General features: G+C 40.8%; 1 protein-coding gene across 3 annotated transcripts in view; it reads left to right on the forward strand.

The window, feature by feature from the left end:
• The window catches only part of LOC110530995 (protein unc-13 homolog A), a 115,491-nt gene that overhangs the window by 79,821 nt on the left and 9,972 nt on the right, over positions 1-25,698 (forward strand). For 2 of the 3 annotated variants that reach the window (XM_036986344.1, XM_036986346.1), the window contains exons 20-32: positions 1,001-1,116; positions 7,730-7,893; positions 10,556-10,709; positions 11,223-11,291; positions 14,978-15,067; positions 20,370-20,504; positions 21,286-21,413; positions 22,376-22,461; positions 22,564-22,690; positions 22,829-22,925; positions 24,390-24,533; positions 24,789-24,875; positions 25,243-25,320. In XM_036986344.1, the coding sequence (XP_036842239.1) occupies positions 1,001-1,116; positions 7,730-7,893; positions 10,556-10,709; positions 11,223-11,291; positions 14,978-15,067; positions 20,370-20,504; positions 21,286-21,413; positions 22,376-22,461; positions 22,564-22,690; positions 22,829-22,925; positions 24,390-24,533; positions 24,789-24,875; positions 25,243-25,320 (1,475 nt within the window). The remainder of the gene's footprint in view (positions 1-1,000; positions 1,117-7,729; positions 7,894-10,555; positions 10,710-11,222; positions 11,292-14,977; positions 15,068-20,369; positions 20,505-21,285; positions 21,414-22,375; positions 22,462-22,563; positions 22,691-22,828; positions 22,926-24,389; positions 24,534-24,788; positions 24,876-25,242; positions 25,321-25,698) is intronic. The other variant, XM_036986345.1, reaches the window with a different exon arrangement.

Raw genomic sequence — 25,698 nt, forward strand, 5'->3', positions numbered from 1 at the left:
TTGATGTGAGTCTGTTGTAGTTATTCTGACAGACAAGAGAACAGACATGTTGATGTGAGTCTGTTGTAATTCTCTGACAGACAAGAGAACAGACATGTTGATGTGAGTCTGTTGTAGTTATTCTGACAGACAAGAGAACAGACATGTTGATGTGAGTCTGTTGTAATTCTCTGACAGACAAGAGAACAGACATGTTGATGTGAGTCTGTTGTAGTTATTCTGACAGACAAGAGAACAGACATGTTGATGTGAGTCTGTTGTAGTTATTCTGACAGACAAGAGAACAGACATGTTGATGTGAGTCTGTTGTAGTTATTCTGACAGACAAGAGAACAGACATGTTGATGTGAGTCTGTTGTAGTTATTCTGACAGACAAGATAACAGACATGTTGATGTGAGTCTGTTGTAATTCTCTGACAGACAAGAGAACAGACATGTTGATGTGAGTCTGTTGTAATTCTCTGACAGACAAGAGAACAGACATGTTGATGTGAGTCTGTTGTAATTCTCTGACAGACAAGAGAACAGACATGTTGATGTGAGTCTGTTGTAGTTATTCTGACAGACAAGAGAACAGACATGTTGATGTGAGTCTGTTGTAGTTATTCTGACAGACAAGAGAACAGACATGTTGATGTGAGTCTGTTGTAGTTATTCTGACAGACAAGAGAACAGACATGTTGATGTGAGTCTGTTGTAATTCTCTGACAGACAAGATAACAGACATGTTGATGTGAGTCTGTTGTAATTCTCTGACAGACAAGAGAACAGACATGTTGATGTGAGTCTGTTGTAATTCTCTGACAGACAAGAGAACAGACATGTTGATGTGAGTCTGTTGTAATTCTCTGACAGACAAGAGAACAGACATGTTGATGTGAGTCTGTTGTAATTCTCTGACAGACAAGAGAACAGACATGTTGATGTGAGTCTGTTGTAATTCTCTGACAGACAAGAGAACAGACATGTTGATGTGAGTCTGTTGTAATTCTCTGACAGACAAGAGAACAGACAAGTCAGCTGTGTCTGGAGCCATCCGGATGCACATCAGTGTAGAGATCAAAGGAGAGGAGACTGTGGCTCCCTACCATGTCCAGTACACCTGTCTACATGAGGTAAGACTGACCAGACCATACCTCGTTTCACATACTAAGTACACCTTCACACACACACACACACACACACACACACACACACACACACACACACACACACACACACACACACACACACACACACACAGGGTTGCAAAGTTACCGGTAATTTACCAGAGTTACAGGAATCTTCAGTCATTTCTGTAATTAAAAGGTGATCTATGGTAACTTTGGTAATTTATAGTACATTTATATTCTTCATATATTTTGGGGGGGTATATCTGTGTCCATATTGTCCTAGTGGAAAGACCATCTGGTTCAAGAGAAAATAGCTTAATTAATGAAAAATTAACTCAGCTGCCACCAGTCTGGCCAAAACCATTTACAACAAAGACATATTAAAATAAATAAGTGTGTAAAAATATAAAGGATATTTCCTGCTGAAACATTCATATTAAACTAACTGTCCAGTCAAAATCTAACTTTTAAAAGTTATTATTCTGTTAACTCATGGCCATAACATAAATTGCAGAAAAAGCACGTCAAAAATCCCACCTCGAACTTGTATCTCAAACAGTTTGTTTTAAAAAAATGCTTGCTATTTCCTGAAAGAACCTGATGTAATGTTGGCTCATTGGCTGAGCTGGCCAATCAGCAGTCTACTCGCATGAATATTTTTTGGGGTCTGGACTTCCTAATTTGTCCTTCTTTTTCATATTGCTCGTTACAAAATGCAGCGGCCATGACTGAAGCCAAACGAGAGACGTCTTGGGGGTGTGGTTTCATGTGGGTGTCTCTTGTACGTGTGTTCACATGTGGAAAGCGTTTGTATTTTCGCTCTGCAAAAACAGTACACCGTTACAGTCAATCACCCTTCTAGATAACTTGAAACGGTCTAACCAGGTCTTGTGTCTTGAAGTCGCCTAGGCTAGTGCTAGGCAACTTCTTTTGTCAATTAGCTTCAGCCGGCTGGTGTGCGACTTTGGCAAAATTGGTTTGACTTTGGATCGCCTATCTCTGTGGCTAGTTAATAAATTAGTCAATAAATTACACAATGTAAATGGGACAACATTTTCATGTTGCACATCTTTCATGTTGCACATTCTTTTGTCTCATTAAATGCTTTCAATATTTGTATATGTATTTCTACAATTTATAGCTGATTTTAGGTTTTTAAGTCATTGAAAGTTGGACCTATTGACATTGTAAAATATTGTCCCATGTACATTGTGTAATTTATTGATGGTCCCTAACTAGCCCCATAGGGATATCCAATGTTAAACTAAATTGACCATGGGCATTACGATCTGGTCGGGTTAAGCTGCATTCCGAATTGATGATTAATTAGGTCCTGCCAGCTGTGGGCATGTGGTCAGATTTGAAATAAACCCAAGAGAAACTGTTACGGTGTCCTTGATTCTGTCACGGTGTCCTTCGTTCTGTCACGGTGTCTTTCATTCTGTCATGGTGTCCTTCGTTCTGTCACGGTGTCCTTCATTCTGTCATGGTGTCCTTGATTCTGTCACGGTGTCCTTCGTTCTGTTACGGTGTCTTTCATTCTTTCATGGTGTCCTTCGTTCTGTCACGGTGTCCTTCATTCTGTCATGGTGGGTTTTGTTCAGTTACGGTGTCCTTCATTCTGTCATGGTGTCCTTCGTTCTGTCACGGTGTCCTTCATTCTGTCATGGTGGGTTTCGTTCAGTTACGGTGTCCTTCATTCTGTCATGGTGTCCTTCGTTCCGTCACGGTGTCCTTCATTCTGTCATGGTGGGTTTCGTTCAGTTACGTGTGTTTCATTCTGTCATGGTGTCCTTCGTTCTGTCACGGTGTCCTTCATTCTGTCATGGTGTCCTTCGTTCCATCACGGTGTCCTTCATTCTGTCATGGTGGGTTTTGTTCAGTTACGTGTGTTTCATTCTGTCATGGTGTCCTTCGTTCTGTCACGGTGTCCTTCATTCTGTCATGGTGGGTTTCGTTCAGTTACGGTGTCCTTCATTCTGTCATGGTGTCCTTCATTCCGTCACGGTGTCCTTCGTTCCACAACATAACATGTTTTCATATCATCTCATAAATCTCAGTTTTGGAAGAGACTGAAAAATTATCCTGATCCTATTGACACGTTGTAGTCCATTTTGACACTAGAATGAATATTTCTGACTCATATCGATGCCACACAGGCCGTGTTCAAAAGGATAAGTTGCTTTTTAGAGACAGTCACTCTTTAATGACCGGTGTACGCCCACAACATTCTGTGGTTGGTGAACGCCCACAACATTCTGTGGTTGGTGTACGTCCACAACATTCTGTGGTTGGTGAACGCCCACAACATTCTGTGGTTGGTGTACGTCCACAACATTCTGTGGTTGGTGTATGTCCACAACATTCTGTGGTTGGTGTACGTCCACAACATTCTGTGGTTGGTGTACGTCCACAACATTCTGTGGTTGGTGTACCTCCACAACATTCTGTGGTTGGTGTACCTCCACAACATTCTGTGGTTGGTGTACGCCCACAACATTCTGTGGTTGGTGTACGTCCACAACATTCTGTGGTTGAGGTGCGACACAACATTCTGTGGTTGGGGTGCGACACAACATACTGTGGTTGGGGTCACTATTCTGTGGTTGGGGTCACCATTCTGTGGTTGGGGTCACCATTCTGTGTTTGGGGTCACCATTCTGTGTTTGGGGTCACCATTCTGTGTTTGGGGTCACCATTCTGTGGTTGGGGTCACCATTCTGTGTTTGGGGTCACCATTCTGTGTTTGGGGTGTGCCACAACATTCAAAAAGCTGATTTTAACATACTTAATTACCCAAACTATTTCACTATTGAAATTTATTACAGGTCATGTTTCATAGAAATCTGGAAACACTGGACAGTTACTTTAAACACCAATGGTATTCACTAAGCTGAAACCCTCATATTAAACACCAGTGGTATTCACTAAGCTGAAACCCTCATATTAAACACCAGTGGTATTCACTAAGCTGAAACCCTCATATTAAACACCAATGGTATTCACTAAGCTGAAACCCTCATCTTAAACACCAATGGTATTCACTAAGCTGAAACCCTCATATTAAACACCAGTGGTATTCACTAAGCTGAAACCCTCATATTAAACACCAATGGTATTCACTAAGCTGAAACCCTCATATTAAACACCAGTGGTATTCACTAAGCTGAAACCCTCATATTAAACACCAGTGGTATTCACTAAGCTGAAACCCTCATATTAAACACCAGTGGTATTCACTAAGCTGAAACCCTCATATTAAACACCAGTGGTATTCACTAAGCTGAAACCCTCATATTAAACACCAGTGGTATTCACTAAGCTGAAACCCTCATATTAAACACCAGTGGTATTCACTAAGCTGAAACCCTCATATTAAACACCAGTGGTATTCACTAAGCTGAAACCCTCATATTAAACACCAGTGGTATTCACTAAGCTGAAACCCTCATATTAAACACCAATGGTATTCACTAAGCTGAAACCCTCATATTAAACACCAGTGGTATTCACTAAGCTGAAACCCTCATATTAAACACCAATGGTATTCACTAAGCTGAAACCCTCATATTAAATACCAGTGGTATTCACTAAGCTGAAACCCTCATATTAAACACCAGTGGTATTCACTAAGCTGAAACCCTCATATTAAACACCAATGGTATTCACTAAGCTGAAACCCTCATATTAAACACCAGTGGTATTCACTAAGCTGAAACACTCATATTAAACACCAGTGGTATTCACTAAGCTGAAACCCTCATATTAAACACCAATGGTATTCACTAAGCTGAAACCCTCATATTAAACACCAATGGTATTCACTAAGCTGAAACCCTCATATTAAACACCAATGGTATTCACTAAGCTGAAACCCTCATATTAAACACCAATGGTATTCACTAAGCTGAAACCCTCATATTAAATACCAGTGGTATTCACTAAGCTGAAACCCTCATATTAAACACCAGTGGTATTCACTAAGCTGAAACCCTCATATTAAACACCAATGGTATTCACTAAGCTGAAACCCTCATATTAAACACCAGTGGTATTCACTAAGCTGAAACCCTCATATTAAACACCAGTGGTATTCACTAAGCTGAAACCCTCATATTAAACACCATTGTTATTCACTAAGCTGAAACCCTCATATTAAACACCAGTGGTATTCACTAAGCTGAAACCCTCATATTAAACACCAGTGGTATTCACTAAGCTGAAACCCTCATATTAAACACCAGTGGTATTCACTAAGCTGAAACCCTCATATTAAACACCAGTGGTATTCACTAAGCTGAAACCCTCATATTAAACACCAATGGTATTCACTAAGCTGAAACCCTCATATTAAACACCAGTGGTATTCACTAAGCTGAAACACTCATATTAAACACCAGTGGTATTCACTAAGCTGAAACCCTCATATTAAACACCAGTGGTATTCACTAAGCTGAAACACTCATATTAAACACCAGTGGTATTCACTAAGCTGAAACCCTCATATTAAACACCAGTGGTATTCACTAAGCTGAAACCCTCATATTAAACACCAGTGGTATTCACTAAGCTGAAACCCTCATATTAAACACCATTGTTATTCACTAAGCTGAAACCCTCATATTAAACACCAATGGTATTCACTAAGCTGAAACCCTCATATTAAACACCAGTGGTATTCACTAAGCTGAAACCCTCATATTAAACACCAGTGGTATTCACTAAGCTGAAACCCTCATATTAAACACCAGTGGTATTCACTAAGCTGAAACCCTCATATTAAACACCAGTGGTATTCACTAAGCTGAAACCCTCATATTAAACACCAGTGGTATTCACTAAGCTGAAACCCTCATATTAAACACCAGTGGTATTCACTAAGCTGAAACACTCATATTAAACACCAGTGGTATTCACTAAGCTGAAACCCTCATATTAAACACCAATGGTATTCACTAAGCTGAAACCCTCATATTAAACACCAGTGGTATTCACTAAGCTGAAACCCTCATATTAAACACCAGTGGTATTCACTAAGCTGAAACCCTCATATTAAACACCAGTGGTATTCACTAAGCTGAAACCCTCATATTAAACACCAGTGGTATTCACTAAGCTGAAACCCTCATATTAAACACCAGTGGTATTCACTAAGCTGAAACCCTCATATTAAACACCAGTGGTATTCACTAAGCTGAAACCCTCATATTAAACACCAGTGGTATTCACTAAGCTGAAACCCTCATATTAAACACCAGTGGTATTCACTAAGCTGAAACCCTCATATTAAACACCAGTGGTATTCACTAAGCTGAAACCCTCATATTAAACACCAGTGGTATTCACTAAGCTGAAACCCTCATATTAAACACCAATGGTATTCACTAAGCTGAAACCCTCATATTAAACACCAGTGGTATTCACTAAGCTGAAACCCTCATATTAAACACCAGTGGTATTCACTAAGCTGAAACACTCATATTAAACACCAGTGGTATTCACTAAGCTGAAACCCTCATATTAAACACCAGTGGTATTCACTAAACTGAAACCCTCATATTAAACACCAGTGGTATTCACTAAGCTGAAACCCTCATATTAAACACCAGTGGTATTCACTAAGCTGAAACCCTCATATTAAACACCAGTGGTATTCACTAAGCTGAAACCCTCATATTAAACACCAGTGGTATTCACTAAGCTGAAACCCTCATGTTAAACACCAATGGTATTCACTAAGCTGAAACCCTCATATTAAACACCAGTGGTATTCACTAAGCTGAAACCCTCATATTAAACACCAGTGGTATTCACTAAGCTGAAACCCTCATATTAAACACCAATGGTATTCACTAAGCTGAAACCCTCATATTAAACACCAGTGGTATTCACTAAGCTGAAACCCTCATATTAAACACCAATGGTATTCACTAAGCTGAAACCCTCATATTAAACACCAGTGGTATTCACTAAGCTGAAACCCTCATATTAAACACCATTGTTATTCACTAAGCTGAAACCCTCATATTAAACACCAGTGGTATTCACTAAGCTGAAACCCTCATATTAAACACCAGTGGTATTCACTAAGCTGAAACCCTCATATTAAACACCAGTGGTATTCACTAAGCTGAAACCCTCATATTAAACACCAGTGGTATTCACTAAGCTGAAACCCTCATATTAAACACCAGTGGTATTCACTAAGCTGAAACCCTCATATTAAACACCAGTGGTATTCACTAAGCTGAAACCCTCATATTAAACACCAGTGGTATTCACTAAGCTGAAACCCTCATATTAAACACCAGTGGTATTCACTAAGCTGATGGTTTATATTTAGGATAATGTTTTATAACTTTCTCATACATTTTTTTATTTTTAAATCATCTTATTTGATTATTTTATATATTTTTAGGGCCAGAGATAATTACAGACACCTGTGATAATCCGACCTACGGCAAAAGGCCACTAGATGTAATCTTATAAAACAAAAAATAAAAACTTGAAAGATAACTACCAGAATTTTGGTTGCTGGTAAACTTCCAAAATGTCCTGTAATATTTCGTCCATTTGCAACCTTACACACCTTTAACTTTAACCTCTGTGTGTGTAGCACCTGTTCCAGTACACTACAGAGGTGCAGAACAGTGGTGTGGTGAAGATCCCTGATGCTAAAGGAGACGACGCGTGGAAGGTGTACTTCGAGGAGACTCCCCAGGAGATCGTGGATGAGTTCGCCATGCGTTACGGAGTGGAGTCCATCTACCAGGCTATGACGTCAGTACCATCACCATACAGAACACCTACAGAGAGTTTGGTCATAGGCTTCAACCAGAGACATATCTATTGATGTATATCTCTGGCTTGAACCAGTATTATTTACCATCACCCAGTGTGTCCGCTCATGATAACATGTAGCACCATGCAGAATGTGATAAACTTGAGACTACACTGAGTGTACCAAACATTAGGAACACCTTCCTAATATTGATTTGCATCCCCTCTTGCCCTCAGAACAGCCTCAATTCGTCGGGGAATGGACTCTACAAGGTGTCCAAAGTGCTTCCCACAGTTGTGTCAAGTGTGCTGGATGTCCTTTGGTTGGTGGACCATCCTTGATTCACACGGGAAACTGTTGAGGGTGAAAAACCCAGCAGCGTTGCTGTTCTTGACACAAACCGGTGGACCTGGCCCTACTACCATACCCTGTTCAAAGGCACTTTGGCTCACACAATCCATGTCTCAAGGCTTAAAAATCCTTCTTTAACCTGTCCACATCCCTTGAAGTAGATTTAACAAGTGACATCAAAAAGTGATCATAACTTTAACCTGGATTCACCTGGGTAGTCTATGTCATGGAAAGAGCTTAATATTTTGTATATTCAGTGTATATTTAAGTGATAATGGCCGAGAAGCCGGTGTTTGGAGGATATATTGGCACAGGGGTTGTTAGGCCCGAGACGATTGCCTGGCTGGGCTGATGAGACAATGGATTGTCCAGTCAGATGGAACAGAGTAAATAGGCATTTTAACATCATAGATTTAGTCGGTGGTAACTTGGAATGCGCTTTTAACCAATCAGCATTCAGGATTAGACCCACCCATTGTATACAGTGCCTTGCGAAAGTATTCGGCCCCCTTGAACTTTGCGACCTTTTGCCACATTTCAGGCTTCAAACATAAAGATATAAAACTGTATTTTTTTGTGAAGAATCAACAACAAGTGGGACACAATCATGAAGTGGAAGGACATTTATTGTATATTTAAAACTTTTTTAACAAATCAAAAACTGAAAAATTGGGCGTGCAAAATTATTCAGCCCCTTTACTTTCAACTTCTCCAGAAGTTCAGTGAGGATCTCTGAATGATCCAATGTTGACCTAAATGACTAATGATGATAAATACAATCCACCTGTGTGTAATCAAGTCTCCGTATAAATGCACCTGCACTGTGATAGTCTCAGAGGTCCGTTAAAAGCGCAGAGAGCATCATGAAGAACAAGGAACACACCAGGCAGGTACGAGATACTGTTGTGAAGAAGTTTAAAGCCAGATTTGGATACAAAAAGATTTCCCAAGCTTTAAACATCCCAAGGAGCACTGTGCAAGTGATACTATTGAAATGGAAGGAGTATCAGACCACTGCAAATCTACCAAGACCTGGCCTCTAAACTTTCAGCTCATACAAGGAGAAGACTGATCAGAGATGCAGCCAAGAGGCCCATGATCACTCTGGATGAACTGCAGAGATCTACAGCTGAGGTGGGAGACTCTGTCCATAGGACAACAATCAGTCGTATATTGCACAAATCTGGCCTTTATGGAAGAGTGGCAAGAAGAAAGCCATTTCTTAAAGATATCCATAAAAAGTGTCATTTAAAGTTTGCCACAAGCCACCTGGGAGACACACCAAACATGTGGAAGAAGGTGCTCTGGTCAGATGAAACCAAAATTGAACTTTTTGGCAACAATGCAAAACGTTATGTTTGGCGTAAAAGCAACACAGCTGAACACACCATCCCCACTGTCAAACATGGTGGTGGCAGCATCATGGTTTGGGCCTGCTTTTCTTCAGCAGGGACAGGGAAGATGGTTAAAATTGATGGGAAGATGGATGGAGACAAATACAGGACCATTCTGGAAGAAAACCTGATAGAGTCTGCAAAAGACCTGAGACTGGGACGGAGATTTGTCTTCCAACAAGACAATGATCCAAAACATAAAGCAAAATCTACAATGGAATGGTTAAAAAATAAACATATCCAGGTGTTAGAATGGCCAAGTCAAAGTCCAGACCTGAATCCAATCGAGAATCTGTGGAAAGAACTGAAAACTGCTGTTCACAAATGCTCTTTGTTAAAAAAGTTTGAAATATCCAATAAATGTCGTTCCACTTCATGATTGTGTCTCACTTGTTGTTGATTCTTCACAAAAAAATACAGTTTTATATCTTTATGTTTGAAGCCTGAAATGTGGCAAAAGGTCGCAAAGTTCAAGGGGGCCGAATACTTTCGCAAGGCACTGTATGTAGGCAGGTATTTTGGTGGTTAGAGCATTGGGCCAGTAACTGAAAGGTTGCTGGATTGAATCCCTGAGCTGACAAGGTACAAATCTGTCACTCTGAACAAGACAGTTAACCCACTGTTCCCTGGGCACTGAAGACATGGATGTCGATTAAGGCAGCTCCCTGCACCTCTCTGATTCAGAGGCGTTGTGTTAAAAGCAGAAGACACATATCAGTTTAAGGCATTCAGTTGTACAACTGACTAGGTATCCCACTTTCTCTTTACAAACTACACTGGACAGACAAATGACAATGAGAACTTACAAAACAGTAGCTGATGAACAAACATAAACACCAGTCAGCATTAGTTCATACCTATTAGTCCTAGTTAATATGAATATACTGTAATTATAGTATTGTGTGTGTGTCCACAGCCACTTTGCCTGCCTGTCGTCTAAGTACATGTGCCCGGGCGTGCCCGCGGTGATGAGTACCCTGCTGGCCAACATCAATGCTTACTACGCCCACACCACCCAGTCCACCAATAACGTCTCGGCATCAGACCGCTTCGCCGCATCCAACTTTGGAGTGAGTTAATTGGCTTATTCCCCTCATGTTTTAAGTTGAGCTTTTAATTGAAGGTATTATTTGACTTTTCTATCTACAGTATATGGACCAATTGGAAAGACCATCCTAGAGATGATATGTTGAAGTGTGAAGATAATTGAAGTTCGGAACTGGAACATTGTCCCGAGGGCCCTCTGCCCTAATACAGTCTCTGGCCCTATTTTCAAACAGTGGCCAAATGTACATCCCCAACTGCCCAATCAGACTCCCCGTGCTAGATCCCGTTGACATACCATTTCTCAACAAATACAAATAAAGCATTTAGCTGGATCGGAAATAACACCTGTTAAACACGTGTATGTTTCCATTTTTAACCCTGTTTTATCTTGTCCCGTGTGTGTGCCCGTGTGTGTGTGTGTGTGTGTGTGTGTCGTGTGTGTGTGTGTTGTGTGTGCGTGTCCCGTGTGTGCGTGTCCCGTGTGTGCGTGTCCCGTGTGCGTGTCCCGTGTGCGTGTCCCGTGTGCGTGTGGGTAGAAGGACAGGTTTGTGAAACTCCTAGATCAGCTCCACAACTCCCTGAGGATTGACCTATCCATGTACCGGGTAATGTCAACTTTGACCTTTCTAAACAACTATTTTCTTTACTGTTTACGATTTCTCATTTTATATATGTATATGTTAAGGATATTGAGAGACTTTTAAAAGTGTTTGTGTCATTTCTAAATGGAAGTCATTGTGTTATAATCTGTTTTATAAATGGTAGTCATTGTGTTATATTCTGTTTTATAAATGGAAGTCATTGTGTTATAATCTGTTTTATAAATGGAAGTCATTGTGTTATAATCTGTTTTATAAATGGAAGTCATTGTGTTATAATCTGTTTTATAAATGGAAGTCATTGTGTTATAATCTGTTTTATAAATGGAAGTCATTGTGTTATAATCTGTTTTATAAATGGAAGTCATTGTGTTATAATCTGTTTTATAAATGGAAGTCATTGTGTTATAATCTGTTTTATAAATGGAAGTCATTGTGTTATAATCTGTTTTATAAATGGAAGTCATTGTGTTATAATCTGTTTTATAAATGGTAGTCATTGTGTTATAATCTGTTTTATAAATGGAAGTCATTGTGTTATAATCTGTTTTATAAATGGAAGTCATGGTGTTATAATCTGTTTTATGTGGAAGTCATTGTGTTATAATCTGTTTTATAAATTGAAGTCATTGTGTTATAATCTGTTTTATAAATGGTAGTCATTGTGTTATAATCTGTTTTATAAATGGTAGTCATTGTGTTATAATCTGTTTTATAAATGGAAGTCATTGTGTTATAATCTGTTTTATAAATGGTAGTCATTGTGTTATAATCTGTTTTATAAATGGAAGTCATTGTGTTATAATCTGTTTTATAAATGGAAGTCATTGTGTTATAATCTGTTTTATAAATGGAAGTCATTGTGTTATAATCTGTTTTATAAATGGAAGTCATTGTGTTATAATCTGTTTTATAAATGGAAGTCATTGTGTTATAATCTGTTTTATAAATGGTAGTCATTGTGTTATAATCTGTTTTATAAATGGAAGTCATTGTGTTATAATCTGTTTTATAAATGGAAGTCATTGTGTTATAATCTGTTTTATAAATGGTAGTCATTGTGTTATAATCTGTTTTATAAATGGAAGTCATTGTGTTATAATCTGTTTTATAAATGGAAGTCATTGTGTTATAATCTGTTTTATAAATGGAAGTCATTGTGTTATAATCTGTTTTATAAATGGAAGTCATTGTGTTATAATCTGTTTTATAAATGGAAGTCATTGTGTTATAATCTGTTTTATAAATGGAAGTCATTGTTTTATATTCTGTTTTATGTGGAAGTCATTGTGTTATAATCTGTTTTATAAATGGAAGTCATTGTGTTATATTCTGTTTTATAAATGGAAGTCATTGTGTTATAATCTGTTTTATAAATGGAAGTCATTGTGTTATAATCTGTTTTATGTGGAAGTCATTGTGTTATAATCTGTTTTATAAATGGTAGTCATTGTGTTATAATCTGTTTTATAAATGGTAGTCATTGTGTTATAATCTGTTTTATAAATGGAAGTCATTGTGTTATAATCTGTTTTATAAATGGAAGTCATTGTGTTATAATCTGTTTTATAAATGGTAGTCATTGTGTTATAATCTGTTTTATGTGGAAGTCATTGTGTTATAATCTGTTTTATAAATGGAAGTCATTGTGTTATAATCTGTTTTATAAATGGAAGTCATTGTGTTATAATCTGTTTTATAAATGGTAGTCATTGTGTTATAATCTGTTTTATAAATGGAAGTCATTGTGTTATAATCTGTTTTCTAAATGGAAGTCATTGTGTTATAATCTGTTTTATAAATGGAAGTCATTGTGTTATAATCTGTTTTATGTGGAAGTCATTGTGTTATACTCTGTTTTATAAATGGTAGTCATTGTGTTATAATCTGTTTTATGTGGAAGTCATTGTGTTATAATCTGTTTTATAAATGGAAGTCATTGTGTTATAATCTGTTTTATAAATGGAAGTCATTGTGTTATACTCTGTTTTATAAATGGAAGTCATTGTGTTATAATCTGTTTTATGTGGAAGTCATTGTGTTATAATCTGTTTTATGTGGAAGTCATTGTGTTATAATCTGTTTTATAAATGGAAGTCATTGTGTTATAATCTGTTTTATAAATGGTAGTCATTGTGTTATAATCTGTTTTATGTGGAAGTCATTGTGTTATAATCTGTTTTATAAATGGAAGTCATTGTGTTATAATCTGTTTTATAAATGGAAGTCATTGTGTTATACTCTGTTTTATAAATGGAAGTCATTGTGTTATAATCTGTTTTATGTGGAAGTCATTGTGTTATAATCTGTTTTATAAATGGAAGTCATTGTGTTATAATCTGTTTTATGTGGAAGTCATTGTGTTATAATCTGTTTTATAAATGGTAGTCATTGTGTTATAATCTGTTTTATAAATGGAAGTCATTGTGTTATAATCTGTTTTATGTGGTAGTCATTGTGTTATAATCTGTTTTATAAATGGAAGTCATTGTGTTATACTCTGTTTTATAAATGGAAGTCATTGTGTTATAATCTGTTTTATGTGGAAGTCATTGTGTTATAATCTGTTTTATAAATGGAAGTCATTGTGTTATACTCTGTTTTATAAATGGAAGTCATTGTGTTATAATCTGTTTTATGTGGAAGTCATTGTGTTATACTCTGTTTTATGTGGAAGTCATTGTTGTAATGTCTTTGTTTGTAAATATCATGTGTTTTGGCTAATTGTATTATTCTTCTAATTCCATCTGCATGACACGGTATATAGGCCATAATTCCATCTGCATGACACGGTATATAGGCCATAATTCCATCTGCATGACACGGTATATAGGCCATAATTCCATCTGCATGACACGGTATATAGGCCATTGTATAAGTAGCATTTTCTTGCAGTTTACATGATTATATTTAACCAGAAGTTGAAATTCATGAAAGAGGAGATAAAATAGACTGATACAAAAGTATACTCACTATATAAAAATTACATTCTAAGTTACATAGACCTTCAACAAGCCATTGTTTATTTGACCAGTCTTGTGATATCTGAACCTATCTTTCAAAAACATATCTCTGTTCCAAACAGTGTTTCTTTGTTTCTACACTCTTTTAAAGGATATATCAGTGTGTTTCTGTGTTTGTAATGGTGTTTCTGTGTTTGTAGTTATGTTTTTGTCTTTGTAATGGTGTTTTTGTCTTTGTAATTGTGTTTCTGTGTCTGTAATGGTGTTTCTGTGTCTTTGTAATGGTGTTTCTGTCTTTGTGATGGTGTTTCTGTCTTTGTAATGGTGTTTCTGTGTCTTTGTAATGGTGTTTCTGTCTTTGTAATGGTGTTTCTGTCTTTGTAATGGTGTTTCTGTGTGTTTTTAATGGTGTTTCTGTGTCTTTATAATGATGTTTTCTGTCATTGTAATGGTGTTTCTGTGTCTTTGTAATGGTGTTTCTGTGTCTTTGTAATTGTGTTTTCGTCTTTATAATGGTGTTTCTGTGTCTTTGTAATGGTGTTTCTGTGTCTTTGTAATGCCGTTTCTGTGTCTTTGTAAGGGCGTTTCTGTGTCTTTGTAAGGGCGTTTCTGTGTCTTTGTAATGGTGTTTTTGTCTTTGTAATGGTGTTTCTGTGTGCTTGTAATGGTGTTTCTGTGTGTTTATAATGGTGTTTCTGTGTGTTTTTAATGGTGTTTCTGTGTTTGTAGAATAACTTCCCAGCCAGTAGCCCTGAGAGGCTGCAGGACCTCAAATCTACTGTAGACCTACTGACCAGCATCACCTTCTTCAGGATGAAGGTGAACAAAACAATACCTCATTCATCTCCTTCTTCATCTCTTTTTCATCAAGTCCAAGCTTCTTTCCAGGAAATATGTGGATTCATAGATGGACTTATTGCTAATCTAGCTCTTGAGTAGCCTCGTACGACCATCTTGATCTCGCGAGCTCACGTTCTGTTTCGCTCCACGGATTCAGTGGAACAAAACGAGAGCACAACGGTGGATCAGGATAGGTCTTGAGGGCTAGGTAACATTTAACAGACGTTAAGGTGTATCAGCCATATACTGTTAGTGTCAGGTTAATGGATAATTAGTTGCAATATTGTTGACAGTCATTGAACATCTATAAACCATCTACTTGGGACTATCCAAATAAAGTGTTACCTGACATCACTCTCTGAGGAAATAGCAAGCATTTTTTAAATGGTCTGTTTGAGCTATAAGTTTGAGGTGGGGGGGGGGGGGGGGGGGGGGGGTTCTACAATGTATGCTTTGGCAAAAATAGAAGTACAGGATCAAGTCAAATCAAAGTGTATTAGTCACATGCGCCGAAATACAACAGATGTAGACCTTACAGTGAAATACTTACTTACGAGCCCCTAACTAACAGTGCAGTTTTAAAAAATATGGATAAAAATAAGAGATAGAAGTAACAAGTAATTAAAGAGCAACAGTTAAAAATAACAATATATACAAGGTGGTGCCGGTACAGAGTCAATGTGCATGGGCACCGTTTTTTTAATTTTTTTTTTATTTATTTCACCTTTATTTAACCAGGTAGGCTAGTTGAGAACAAGTTCTCATTTGCAACTGCGACCTGGCCAAGATAAGGCATAGCAGTGTGAACAGACAACACAGAGTTACACATGGAGTAAACAATTAACAAGTCAATAACACAGTATAAAAAAGGGGAGTCTATATATACATTGTGTGCAAAAGGCATGAGAAGGTAGGCAAATAATTACAATTATGCAGATTAACACTGGAGTGATAAATGATCAGATGGTTATGTACAGGTAGAGATTGGTGTGCAAAAGAGCAGAAAAATAAAAATGAATAAATAAAAACAGTATGGGGATGAGGTAGGTGAAAATGGGTGGGCTATTTACCAATAGACTATGTACAGCTGCAGCGATCGGTTAGCTGCTCGGATAGCAGATGTTTGAAGTTGGTGAGGGAGATAAAAGTCTCCAACTTCAGCGATTTTTGCAATTCGTTCCAGTCACAGGCAGCAGAGAACTGGAACGAAAGGCGGCCAAATGAGGTGTTGGCTTTAGGGATGATCAGTGAGATACACCTGCTGGAGCGCGTGCTACGGATGGGTGTTGCCATCGTAACCAGTGAACTGAGATAAGGCGGAGCTTTACCTAGCATGGACTTGTAGATGACCTGGAGCCAGTGGGTCTGGCGACGAATATGTAGCGAGGGCCAGCCGACTAGAGCATACAAGTCGCAGTGGTGGGTGGTATAAGGTGCTTTAGTGACAAAACGGATGGCACTGTGATAAACTGCATCCAGTTTGCTGAGTAGAGTGTTGGAAGCAATTTTGTAGATGACGTCGCCGAAGTCGAGGATCGGTAGGATAGTCAGTTTTACTAGGGTAAGTTTGGCGGCGTGAGTGAAGGAGGCTTTGTTGCGGAATAGAAAGCCGACTCTTGATTTGATTTTCGATTGGAGATGTTTGATATGGGTCTGGAAGGAGAGTTTAGAGTCTAGCCAGACACCTAGGTACTTATAGATGTCCACATATTCAAGGTCGGAACCATCCAGGGTGGTGATGCTGGTCAGGCGTGCGGGTGCAGGCAGCGAACGGTTGAAAAGCATGCATTTGGTTTTACTAGCGTTTAAGAGCAGTTGGAGGCCACGGAAGGTTAGTTGAGGTTGTATGTAGACTTGAAGTTGGAAGTTTACATACACCTTAGCCAAAAACATTCCAACTCCTGACATTTAATCCCAGGAAAAATTCCCTATCTCAGGTCAGTTAGGATCACCACTTTACTTTAAGAATGTGAAATGTCAGAATAATAGTAGAGAGAATGATTTATTTCAGCTTTTATTTCTTTCATCACATTCCCAGTGGTTCAGAAGTTTACATACACTCAATTAGTATTTGGTAGCATTGCCTTTAAATTGTTTAACTTGGGTCAAACGTTTCGGGTAGCCTTCCACAAGCTTCCCACATTAATAAGTTGGGTGAATTTTGGCCCATTCCACCTGACAGAGTTGGTGTAACTGAGTCAGCTTTGTAGGCCTCCTTGCTCGCACACACTTTCAGTTCTGCCCACAAATGTTCTGTAGGATTGAGGTCAGGACTTGGCCACTCCAATACCTTGACTTTGTTGTCCTTAAGCCATTTTGCCACAACTTTGGAAGTATGCTTGGGGTCATTGTCCATTTGGAAGACTCATTTGCGACCAAGCTTTAACTTCCTGACTGATGTCTTGAGATGTTGCTTCAATATATCCACATAATTTTCCTTTCTTCCTCATGAAGCCATCTATTTTGTGAAGTGCACCAGTCCCTCCTGCAGCAAGCACCACCATAACATGATGCTGCCACACCCGTGCTTCACGGTTGGGATGGTGTTCTTCGGCTTGCAAGCCTCCCCCTTTATCCTCAAAACATAACAATGGTCATTATGGCCAAACAGTTCTATTTTTGTTTCATCAGAACAGAGGACATTTCTCAAAAAGTACGATCTTTGTCCCCATGTGCAGTTGCAAACCGTAGTCTGGCTTTTTTATGGCGGTTTTGGAGCAGTGGCTTCTTCCTTGCTGAGCGGCCTTTCAGGTTATGTCGATATAGGACTCGTTTTACTGTGGATATAGATAATTTTGTACCTGTTTCCTCCAGCATCTTCACAGGGTCCTTTGCTGTTGTTCTGGGATTGATTTGCACTTTTGGCACCAAAATACGTTCATCTCTAGGAGACAGAACGCGTCTCCTTCCTGAGCGGTATGACGCCTGCATGGTCCCATTCGGGTTTATACTTGCGTACTATTGTTTGTACAGATGAACGTGGTACCTTCAGGTTTTTGGAAATTGCTCCCAAGGAGGTACCAGGCTTGTGGAGGTCTACAATTGTTTTGCTAATTTCTTTTGATTTTCCCATGATGTTAAGCAAAGAGGCACTGAGTTTGAAGGTAGGCCTTGAAATACATCCACAGGTACACCTCCAATTGACTCAAATTATGTCAATTAGCCTATCAGAAGTTTCTGAAGTCATGACATCATTTTCTGGAATTTTCCAAGCTGTTTAAAGGCACAGTCAACTTAGTGTATGTAAACTTCTGACCCACTGGAATTGTGATACAGTGAATTATAAGTGAAATAATCTGGAAATAATAGTCTGTAAACAATTGTTGGAAAAATGACTTGTAGATGTCCTGTCCTAACTGACTTGCCAAAACTATAGTTTGTTAACAAGAAATTTGTGGAGTGGTTGAAAAACGAGTTTTAATGACTCCAACATAAGTGTATGTAAACTTCCGACTTCAACTGTATGTGTAGGTTTAGTTTATTAAAGTGACTATGCATAGATGACAACAGAGAGTGGCAGTGGTGTGGAGAGGGGAGGGGGGGCGGAGCAATGCAAATAGTCTGGCTAACCATTTGACTAGATGTTTAGGAGTCTTATGGCTTGGGGGTAGAAGCTGTTTAGAAACCTCTTGGACCTAGACTTGGCACTCCGGTACCGCTTGCCGTGTGGTAGCAGAGAGAACAGTCTATGACTAGGGTGGCTGGAATCTTTGACAATTTTTAGGGCCTTCCTCTGACACCGCCTGGTAAAGAGGTCCTGGATAGCAGGAAGCTTGGCCCCAATGATGTATTGGGCCTCTGTAGTGCCTTGCGGTCGGAGGCCGAGCAGTTGCCACACCAGGCAGTGATGCAACCAGTTAGGATGCTCTCGATGGTGCAGCTGTAGAACCTTTTGAGGATCTGAGGGCCCATGCCAAATCTTTTCAGTCTTCTGAGGGGAACAGGTTTTGTCAAGCCCGCTTCACAACTGTCTTGGTGTGCTTGGACCATATTAGTTTGTTGGTGATGTGGACACCAAGGAACTTGAATCTCTCAACCTGCTCCACTGCAGCCCCATCAATGAGAATGGGGACGTGCTCAGTCCTCTTTTTCCTGTAGTCCACAATCATCTCCTTTGTCTTGATCACGTTGAGGGAGAGGTTGTTATCCTGGCATCACATGGCCAGGTCTCTTACCTCCTCCCTATAGGCTGTCTCGTTGTTGTCGGTGATCAGGACATGATCTGTTGTGTCATCTGCAAATTTAATGATGGTGTGGAGTCGTGCCTGGCCGTGAAGTCGTGAGTGAACAGGGAGTACAGGAGGGGGCTGAGCACACACCCCTGAGGGGCCCCTGTGTTGAGGATCAGCGTGGCAGATGTGTTGTTACCTACCCTCACCACCTGGGGGAGGCCCGTCAGGAAGTCCATGATCCAGTTGCATAGGGAGGTGTTTAGTCCCAGGGTCCTTAGCTTAGTAATGAGCTTTGAGGGCACTATGGTGTTGAACGCTGAGCTGTAGTCAATGAAAAGCATTCTCACATAGGTGTTCCTTTTGTCCAGGTGGGAAAGGGTAATGTGGAGTGCAATAGAGATTACATCATCTGTGGATCTGTTGATGCGGTATGCAAATTGAGTGGGTCTAGGGTTTCTGGGATGATGGTGTTGATGTGAGCCATGACCAGCCTTTCAAAGAAATTGACATGGGGATGTTGACAGACTGTGTGCTTTTAAAAGTGAGATTTTCACTGGTCAGTTACTTTAAGGTCAACGGCATCAACAACATTTTGCAGTGGCCATCAGTCTCTGGACTTCAACCCCATTGAAAACCTGTGGTATGAATTGGAGAGGGCAGACCATAAGTGCAGATGAAGGATATCAAGGATCTAGAAATATTCTGTATGGAGGACTGGTCTGAGATCCCTCCCACTGTGTTTTCCAGTCTCATCAAATATATTTTGTAAAAGCTTTGTGCCGTTATCCTCACAAGGTATTGAAAAAAGGGGTGCCAATAATTGTTTCGCTCCTCAGGGTAGCCTAGTGGTTAGAGCGTTGGACTAGTAACCAGAAGGTTGCAAGTTCAAATCCCCGAGCTGACAAGGTACAAATCTGTCGTTCTGCCCCTGAACAGGCAGTTAACCCACAGTTCCTAGGCCGTCATTGAAAATAAGAATTTGTTCTTAACTGACTTGCCTAGTTAAATAAAGGTCAAATAAAAATATTTATCAAGAGTGACAATGTTTTGGAACTGACTGGTCATTCTAATGCTAAACTAACTGACCTCTGACCCTCCTGTGTGATCAGGTCCAGGAGCTGCAGAGCCCCCCCAGGGCCAGTCAGGTGGTGAAGGACTGTGTTAAAGCCTGTCTCAACTCCACCTACGAATACATCTTCAACAACTGTCATGAACTCTACAGCAGAGAGTACCAGACAGACCCTGTGAGTATGTGTGTTTGTGTGTGTTTATGTGCGTGTGTGTGTGTGTTCACGTTGTTGTGGCAGAAATGGGGTGAGTTGTTGTAACTTCTGAAGTGTTATGGTCTGTTCTGTGTTGGACTGTGATGCCTGTTATAGACTCCTGGTATGTCTGCACCCTAACACAAGGCCAATGTGTTCCGGAACTGTTGCTTGTATAAATAACTGTTGTGTAAACAATATGATTGTATTATTACCTCTATCTCCCTCGCTATATAAGAGACATGGAACCATGTACTCTGGGAGCTCCATCCCTGACTGAGATCAGAGAGGTATCTCCCTCGCTATATAAGAGACATGGAACCATTTACTCTGGGAGCTCCTTCCCTGACTGAGATCAGAGAGGGATCTCCCTCTCTATATAAGAGACATGGAACCATTTACTCTGGGAGCTCCTTCCCTGACTGAGATCAGAGAGGGATCTACCTCTCTATATAAGAGACATGGAACCATTTACTCTGGGAGCTCCTTCCCTGACTGAGATCAGAGAGGGATCTCCCTCTCTATATAAGAGACATGGAACCATTTACTCTGAGATCAGAGAGGGATCTACCTGCTGCTTGAATCTATTAAAGATTCACTATTATCATTATAAATTAGTCTCTGCCTAATCTTTGGATCGAATTTTCCACATCAACGTGAGCGCATACATTTGTGTGTGTGTGTTTTTGTGTGTTTGTGTATGTGTGTTCACGTGAGTGCTTGCCTGTGTGTATGTCTGTCTGACCTTCCTCTCTCTCTCCAGGCTAAGGCTGACGTTCCAGAAGAGCAGGGTCCCAGTATCAAGAACTTGGACTTCTGGTCAAAACTCATCACCCTCATCGTCTCCATCATAGAGGAAGACAAGAACTCCTATACACCCTGTCTCAACCAGTGAGTCTCTCTCTCTCTCTCTCTCTCTCTCTCTCTCTCTCTCTCTCTCTCTCTCTCTCTCTCTCTCTCTCTCTCTCTCTCTCTCTCTCTCTCTCTCTCTCTCTCTCTCTCTCTCTCAATTCAATTCAATTCAATTCAATTCAGGGGGCTTTATTGGCATGGGAAACGTGTTAACATTTCCAAAGCAAGTGAGGTAAATACTATACAAAAGTGAAATAAACAATACAGATGTATATTAAACATTACACATACAGAAGTTTCAAAACAATAAAGACATTACAAATGTCATATTACGTATATATACAGTGTTGTAACGATGTACAAATGGTTAAGGGTACACAAGGGATAATAAATAGGCATAAATATGGGTTGTATTTACAATGGTGTTTGTTCTTCACTGGTTGTCCTTTTCTTGTGGCAACAGGTCACAAATCTTGCTGCTGTGATGGCACACTGTGGCATTTCACCCAGTAGATATGGGAGTCTATCAAAATTGGGTTTGTTTTCAAATTCTTTGTGGATCTGTGTAATCTGAGGGAAATATGTGTCTCTAATATGGTCATACATTGAACAGGAGGTTAGGGAGTGCAGCTCAGTTTCCACCTCATTTTGTGGGCAGTGTGCACAGAGCCTGTCTTCTCTTGAGAGCCATGTCTGCCTACGGCAGCCTTTCTCAATAGGGAGGCTATGCTCACTGAGTCTGTACATAGTCAAAGCTTTCCTTAAGTTTGGGTCAGTCACAGTGGTCAGTGGTCAGTATTCTGCCACTGTGTACTCTCTGTTTAGGGCCAAATAGCATTTTAGTTTGCTCTGTTTTTTTGTTAATTCTTTCCAATGTGTCAAGTAATTATCTTTTTGTTTTCTCATGATTTGATTGGGTCTAATTGTGCTGCTGTCTCTCTCTCTCTCTCTCTCTGTCTCTGTCTCTCCCTCTCTGAACACTGTTCTCCTGTCCCGCGCAGGTTTCCTCAGGAACTGAATGTGGGCGTGATCAGTGCAGAGGTCATGTGGAACATGTTTGCTCAAGATATGAGATATGCCATGGAGGGTAAGTGTGTGTGTGCGTGCGTCTGTGTGTGAGATTGTGTGCCTGTGTGTACTATGAATGAATATGTTCCAAATCTCCCCTACTATTCTCTATCATTCTCAGAGCATGAGAAGAACCGGCTGTGTAAGAGTGCTGATTACATGAACCTGCACTTCAAGGTGAAGTGGCTCTACAACGAATACTGCAAAGAGCTGCCCACCTTCCAGAAACGTGTACCGGAGTACCCAGCGTGAGTGTTCTTTATCTCATCTTATTCAGCTCTTTTTTTATGGAAAGTCCATTGATTTTTGTATTTTTTTTTTTGGGGGGGGGGGGTGTTATCACATAATGAGAGGTTTTGGTGGACCCCTTCTCTGCCGCCTCATAGGTGGTTCGAGCCGTTTGTCATCCAGTGGTTGGACGAGAACGAGGAAGTGTCCAGAGACTTCCTGCACGGTGCCCTAGTGAGGGACACAAAGGACGGGGTAAATTCACATCTATTTCCTCTCTGAGATGTGTTTTGTTTTACAGGCCCCTATTTATGTGGCATTTGCTAGTCAATACATGGTCAAATTGTAATTATGTAGTTATTTCTCAATAATAATAACTTTAAAGTAACTTTATACATGATGATAAGCTATGTCTGTGTAGGTCTATTAGACCAGTTGCAATATGCAGTTTCACTGGACAAGCTGCAAAGGGTGTAAACACCCAACACAGAAGTTACTGCTCCCTCTATCTATCCCTCCCTCTATCTATCTATCCCTCCCTCTATCTATCCCTCCCTCCCTCTATCCCTCCCTCTATCTATCCCTCCCTCTATCTATCTATCCCTCCCTCCCTCCCTCCCTCCCTCTATCTATCTATCTATCCCTCCCTCCCTCTATCCCTCCCTCTATCTATCTATCCCTCCCTCTATCTATCCCTCCCTCCCTCTATCCCTCCCTCTATCTATCCCTCCCTCTATCTATCTATCCCTCCCTCCCTCCCTCCCTCCCTCTATCTATCTATCCCTCCCTCCCTCCCTCCCTCCCTCCCTCTATCCCTCCCTCCCTCCCTCCCTCCCTCCCTCCCTCCCTCTATCTATCTATCCCTCCCTCCCTCCCTCCCTCCCTCCCTCTATCCCTCCCTCCCTCCCTCCCTCCCTCCCTCCCTCCCTCCCTCCCTCCCTCCCTCCCTCCCTCCCTCCCTCCCTCCCTCCCTCCATCTCTCTCTCCCTCCCTCCCTCCCTCCCTCCCTCCCTCCCTCCCTCCCTCCCTCCCTCCCTCCCTCCCTCCCTCCCTCCCTCCCTCCCTCCCTCCCTCCCTCCCTCCATCTCTCCCTTCATCTGCCCCTCCCTCCCTCCATCCCTCCCTCTATCCCTCCCTCCATCCCTCCCTCTATCCCTCCCTCCCTCCCTCCCTCCCTCCCTCCATCTCTCCCTTCATCTGCCCCTCCCTCCAACACACTTACATCATGTGTACTTCCCTTACTCAACACACAACACCCTCCTTCTCTCTCTCACACACACATACGTGCACGCTCATGCGCACACACAATCGGGTCAATGTAGATGAGTAGGTTCTCTCCCCCCATTCGTCAATGGTCCTTGGGGTCCAATTACTGTTGCCTACAGCAGCTTCCTGTTTCCTGTGTCAGCAGGAAACCAGTCCCACCGCCACCCCCCCACCCCCCCTTCACGACATGATCAATAATCCTCTAATGACAGGGGTGTTAATGAGGCCTCTGCTCCCCATCATATCACTAATCACCATTCACCTGATGAAGAGAGGAACCAGCCACACACACTGTCCATTCATAGAGAATTCAACAGCACCAGGGCCATCTATCTTTAAACTATAAGATTAAATGTATTGGTTCTTTGAAGTGTGGGGATCCCAGTAGTGCCTTTTGTTAGATATCCGAGTGCTTTTTAACCCCCCACCCCCTGCCTCTCTTACCCCATACAGTTCCAGGTGACGTCAGAGCATGCTCTGTTCTCCTGTTCGGTGGTGGATGTGTTCTCTCAGCTCAACCAGAGCTTTGAGATCATACGCAAGTTAGAGTGTCCTGACCCCCAGATCGTAGGCAACTACATGAAGAGATTCGCCAAGGTACCACCCTTAGGCCTTACCAATATGGCCGACAATAACACTGATATGGTTAGATGATGCAGAAGATGCTCATTCAGATGATAAACATCTCTCCCTTTCTCCGTATCTCTCTCTCTCTCTCTGTATCTCTGTATCTCTCTCTCTCTCTCTCTGTATATCTCTTTCTCTCTCTGTATCTCTGTATCTCTCTCTCTATCTATCGCGCTCTCTCTCTCTCTCTGTATCTCTCTCTCTCTCTCTCTCTCTCTCTCTCAGACCATCGGGAACGTTCTGCTGTCCTATGCTGAGATCATTTCCAAAGAGTTCCCTAAACAATGTGGGAACAAAGAGAAAGAGAAAGTGGTAGGTTAGGGAAACTGTGTGGGTGAAAGGGCAGGAGTGTTTGATTAGCTGAATGTGGTCTAAAGGGAGAAGCTGGACTGGCTCCCAGGGGAACTAATTCTCCCAAAGGACTGACTCGTCTATAGTCAACACTCACTCAGCCTCCTGTCTGTCTGTCTGTCTGTCTGTCTGTCTGTCTGTCTGTCTGTCTGTCTGTCTGTCTGTCTGTCTGTCTGTCTGTCTGTCTGTCTGTCTGTCTGTCTGTCTGTCTGTCTGTCTGTCTGTCTTGTTTGTATCAGCAAGATACAACTTATCTCTCTCTGCTCATATCTGCAAGATACAGAGAGATATGTAAAATATGATCTCTCCTTATTTGTGTCTTCTTCAGCCCTGCATCATCATGAATAACATCCAACAGCTTAGAGTGCAGCTGGAGAAGATGTTTGAGGCCATGGGAGGCAAAAATGTGAGTCTGTCAACGTCCACGTCCATCACTCCGACCTCTATGAGTCATCACTCAGACCTCTATGAGCCATCACTCAGACCTCTATGAGCCATCACTCAGACCTCTATGAGTCATCACTCAGACCTCTATGAGTCATCACTCAGACCTCTATGAGTCATCACTCAGACCTCTATGAGCCATCATTCCGACCTCTATGAGTCATCACTCAGACCTCTATGAGTCATCACTCAGATCTCTGAGTCATCACTCAGACCTCTATGAGTCATCACTCAGACCTCTGAGTCATCACTCAGAACTCTATGAGTCATCACTCAGAACTCTATGAGTCATCACTCAGAACTCTATGAGTCATCACTCAGACCTCTATGAGCCATCATT

Source organism: Oncorhynchus mykiss, chromosome 8 (genome assembly GCF_013265735.2).
Source record: "Oncorhynchus mykiss isolate Arlee chromosome 8, USDA_OmykA_1.1, whole genome shotgun sequence".
Taxonomy (NCBI): Eukaryota; Metazoa; Chordata; class Actinopteri; order Salmoniformes; family Salmonidae; genus Oncorhynchus; species Oncorhynchus mykiss.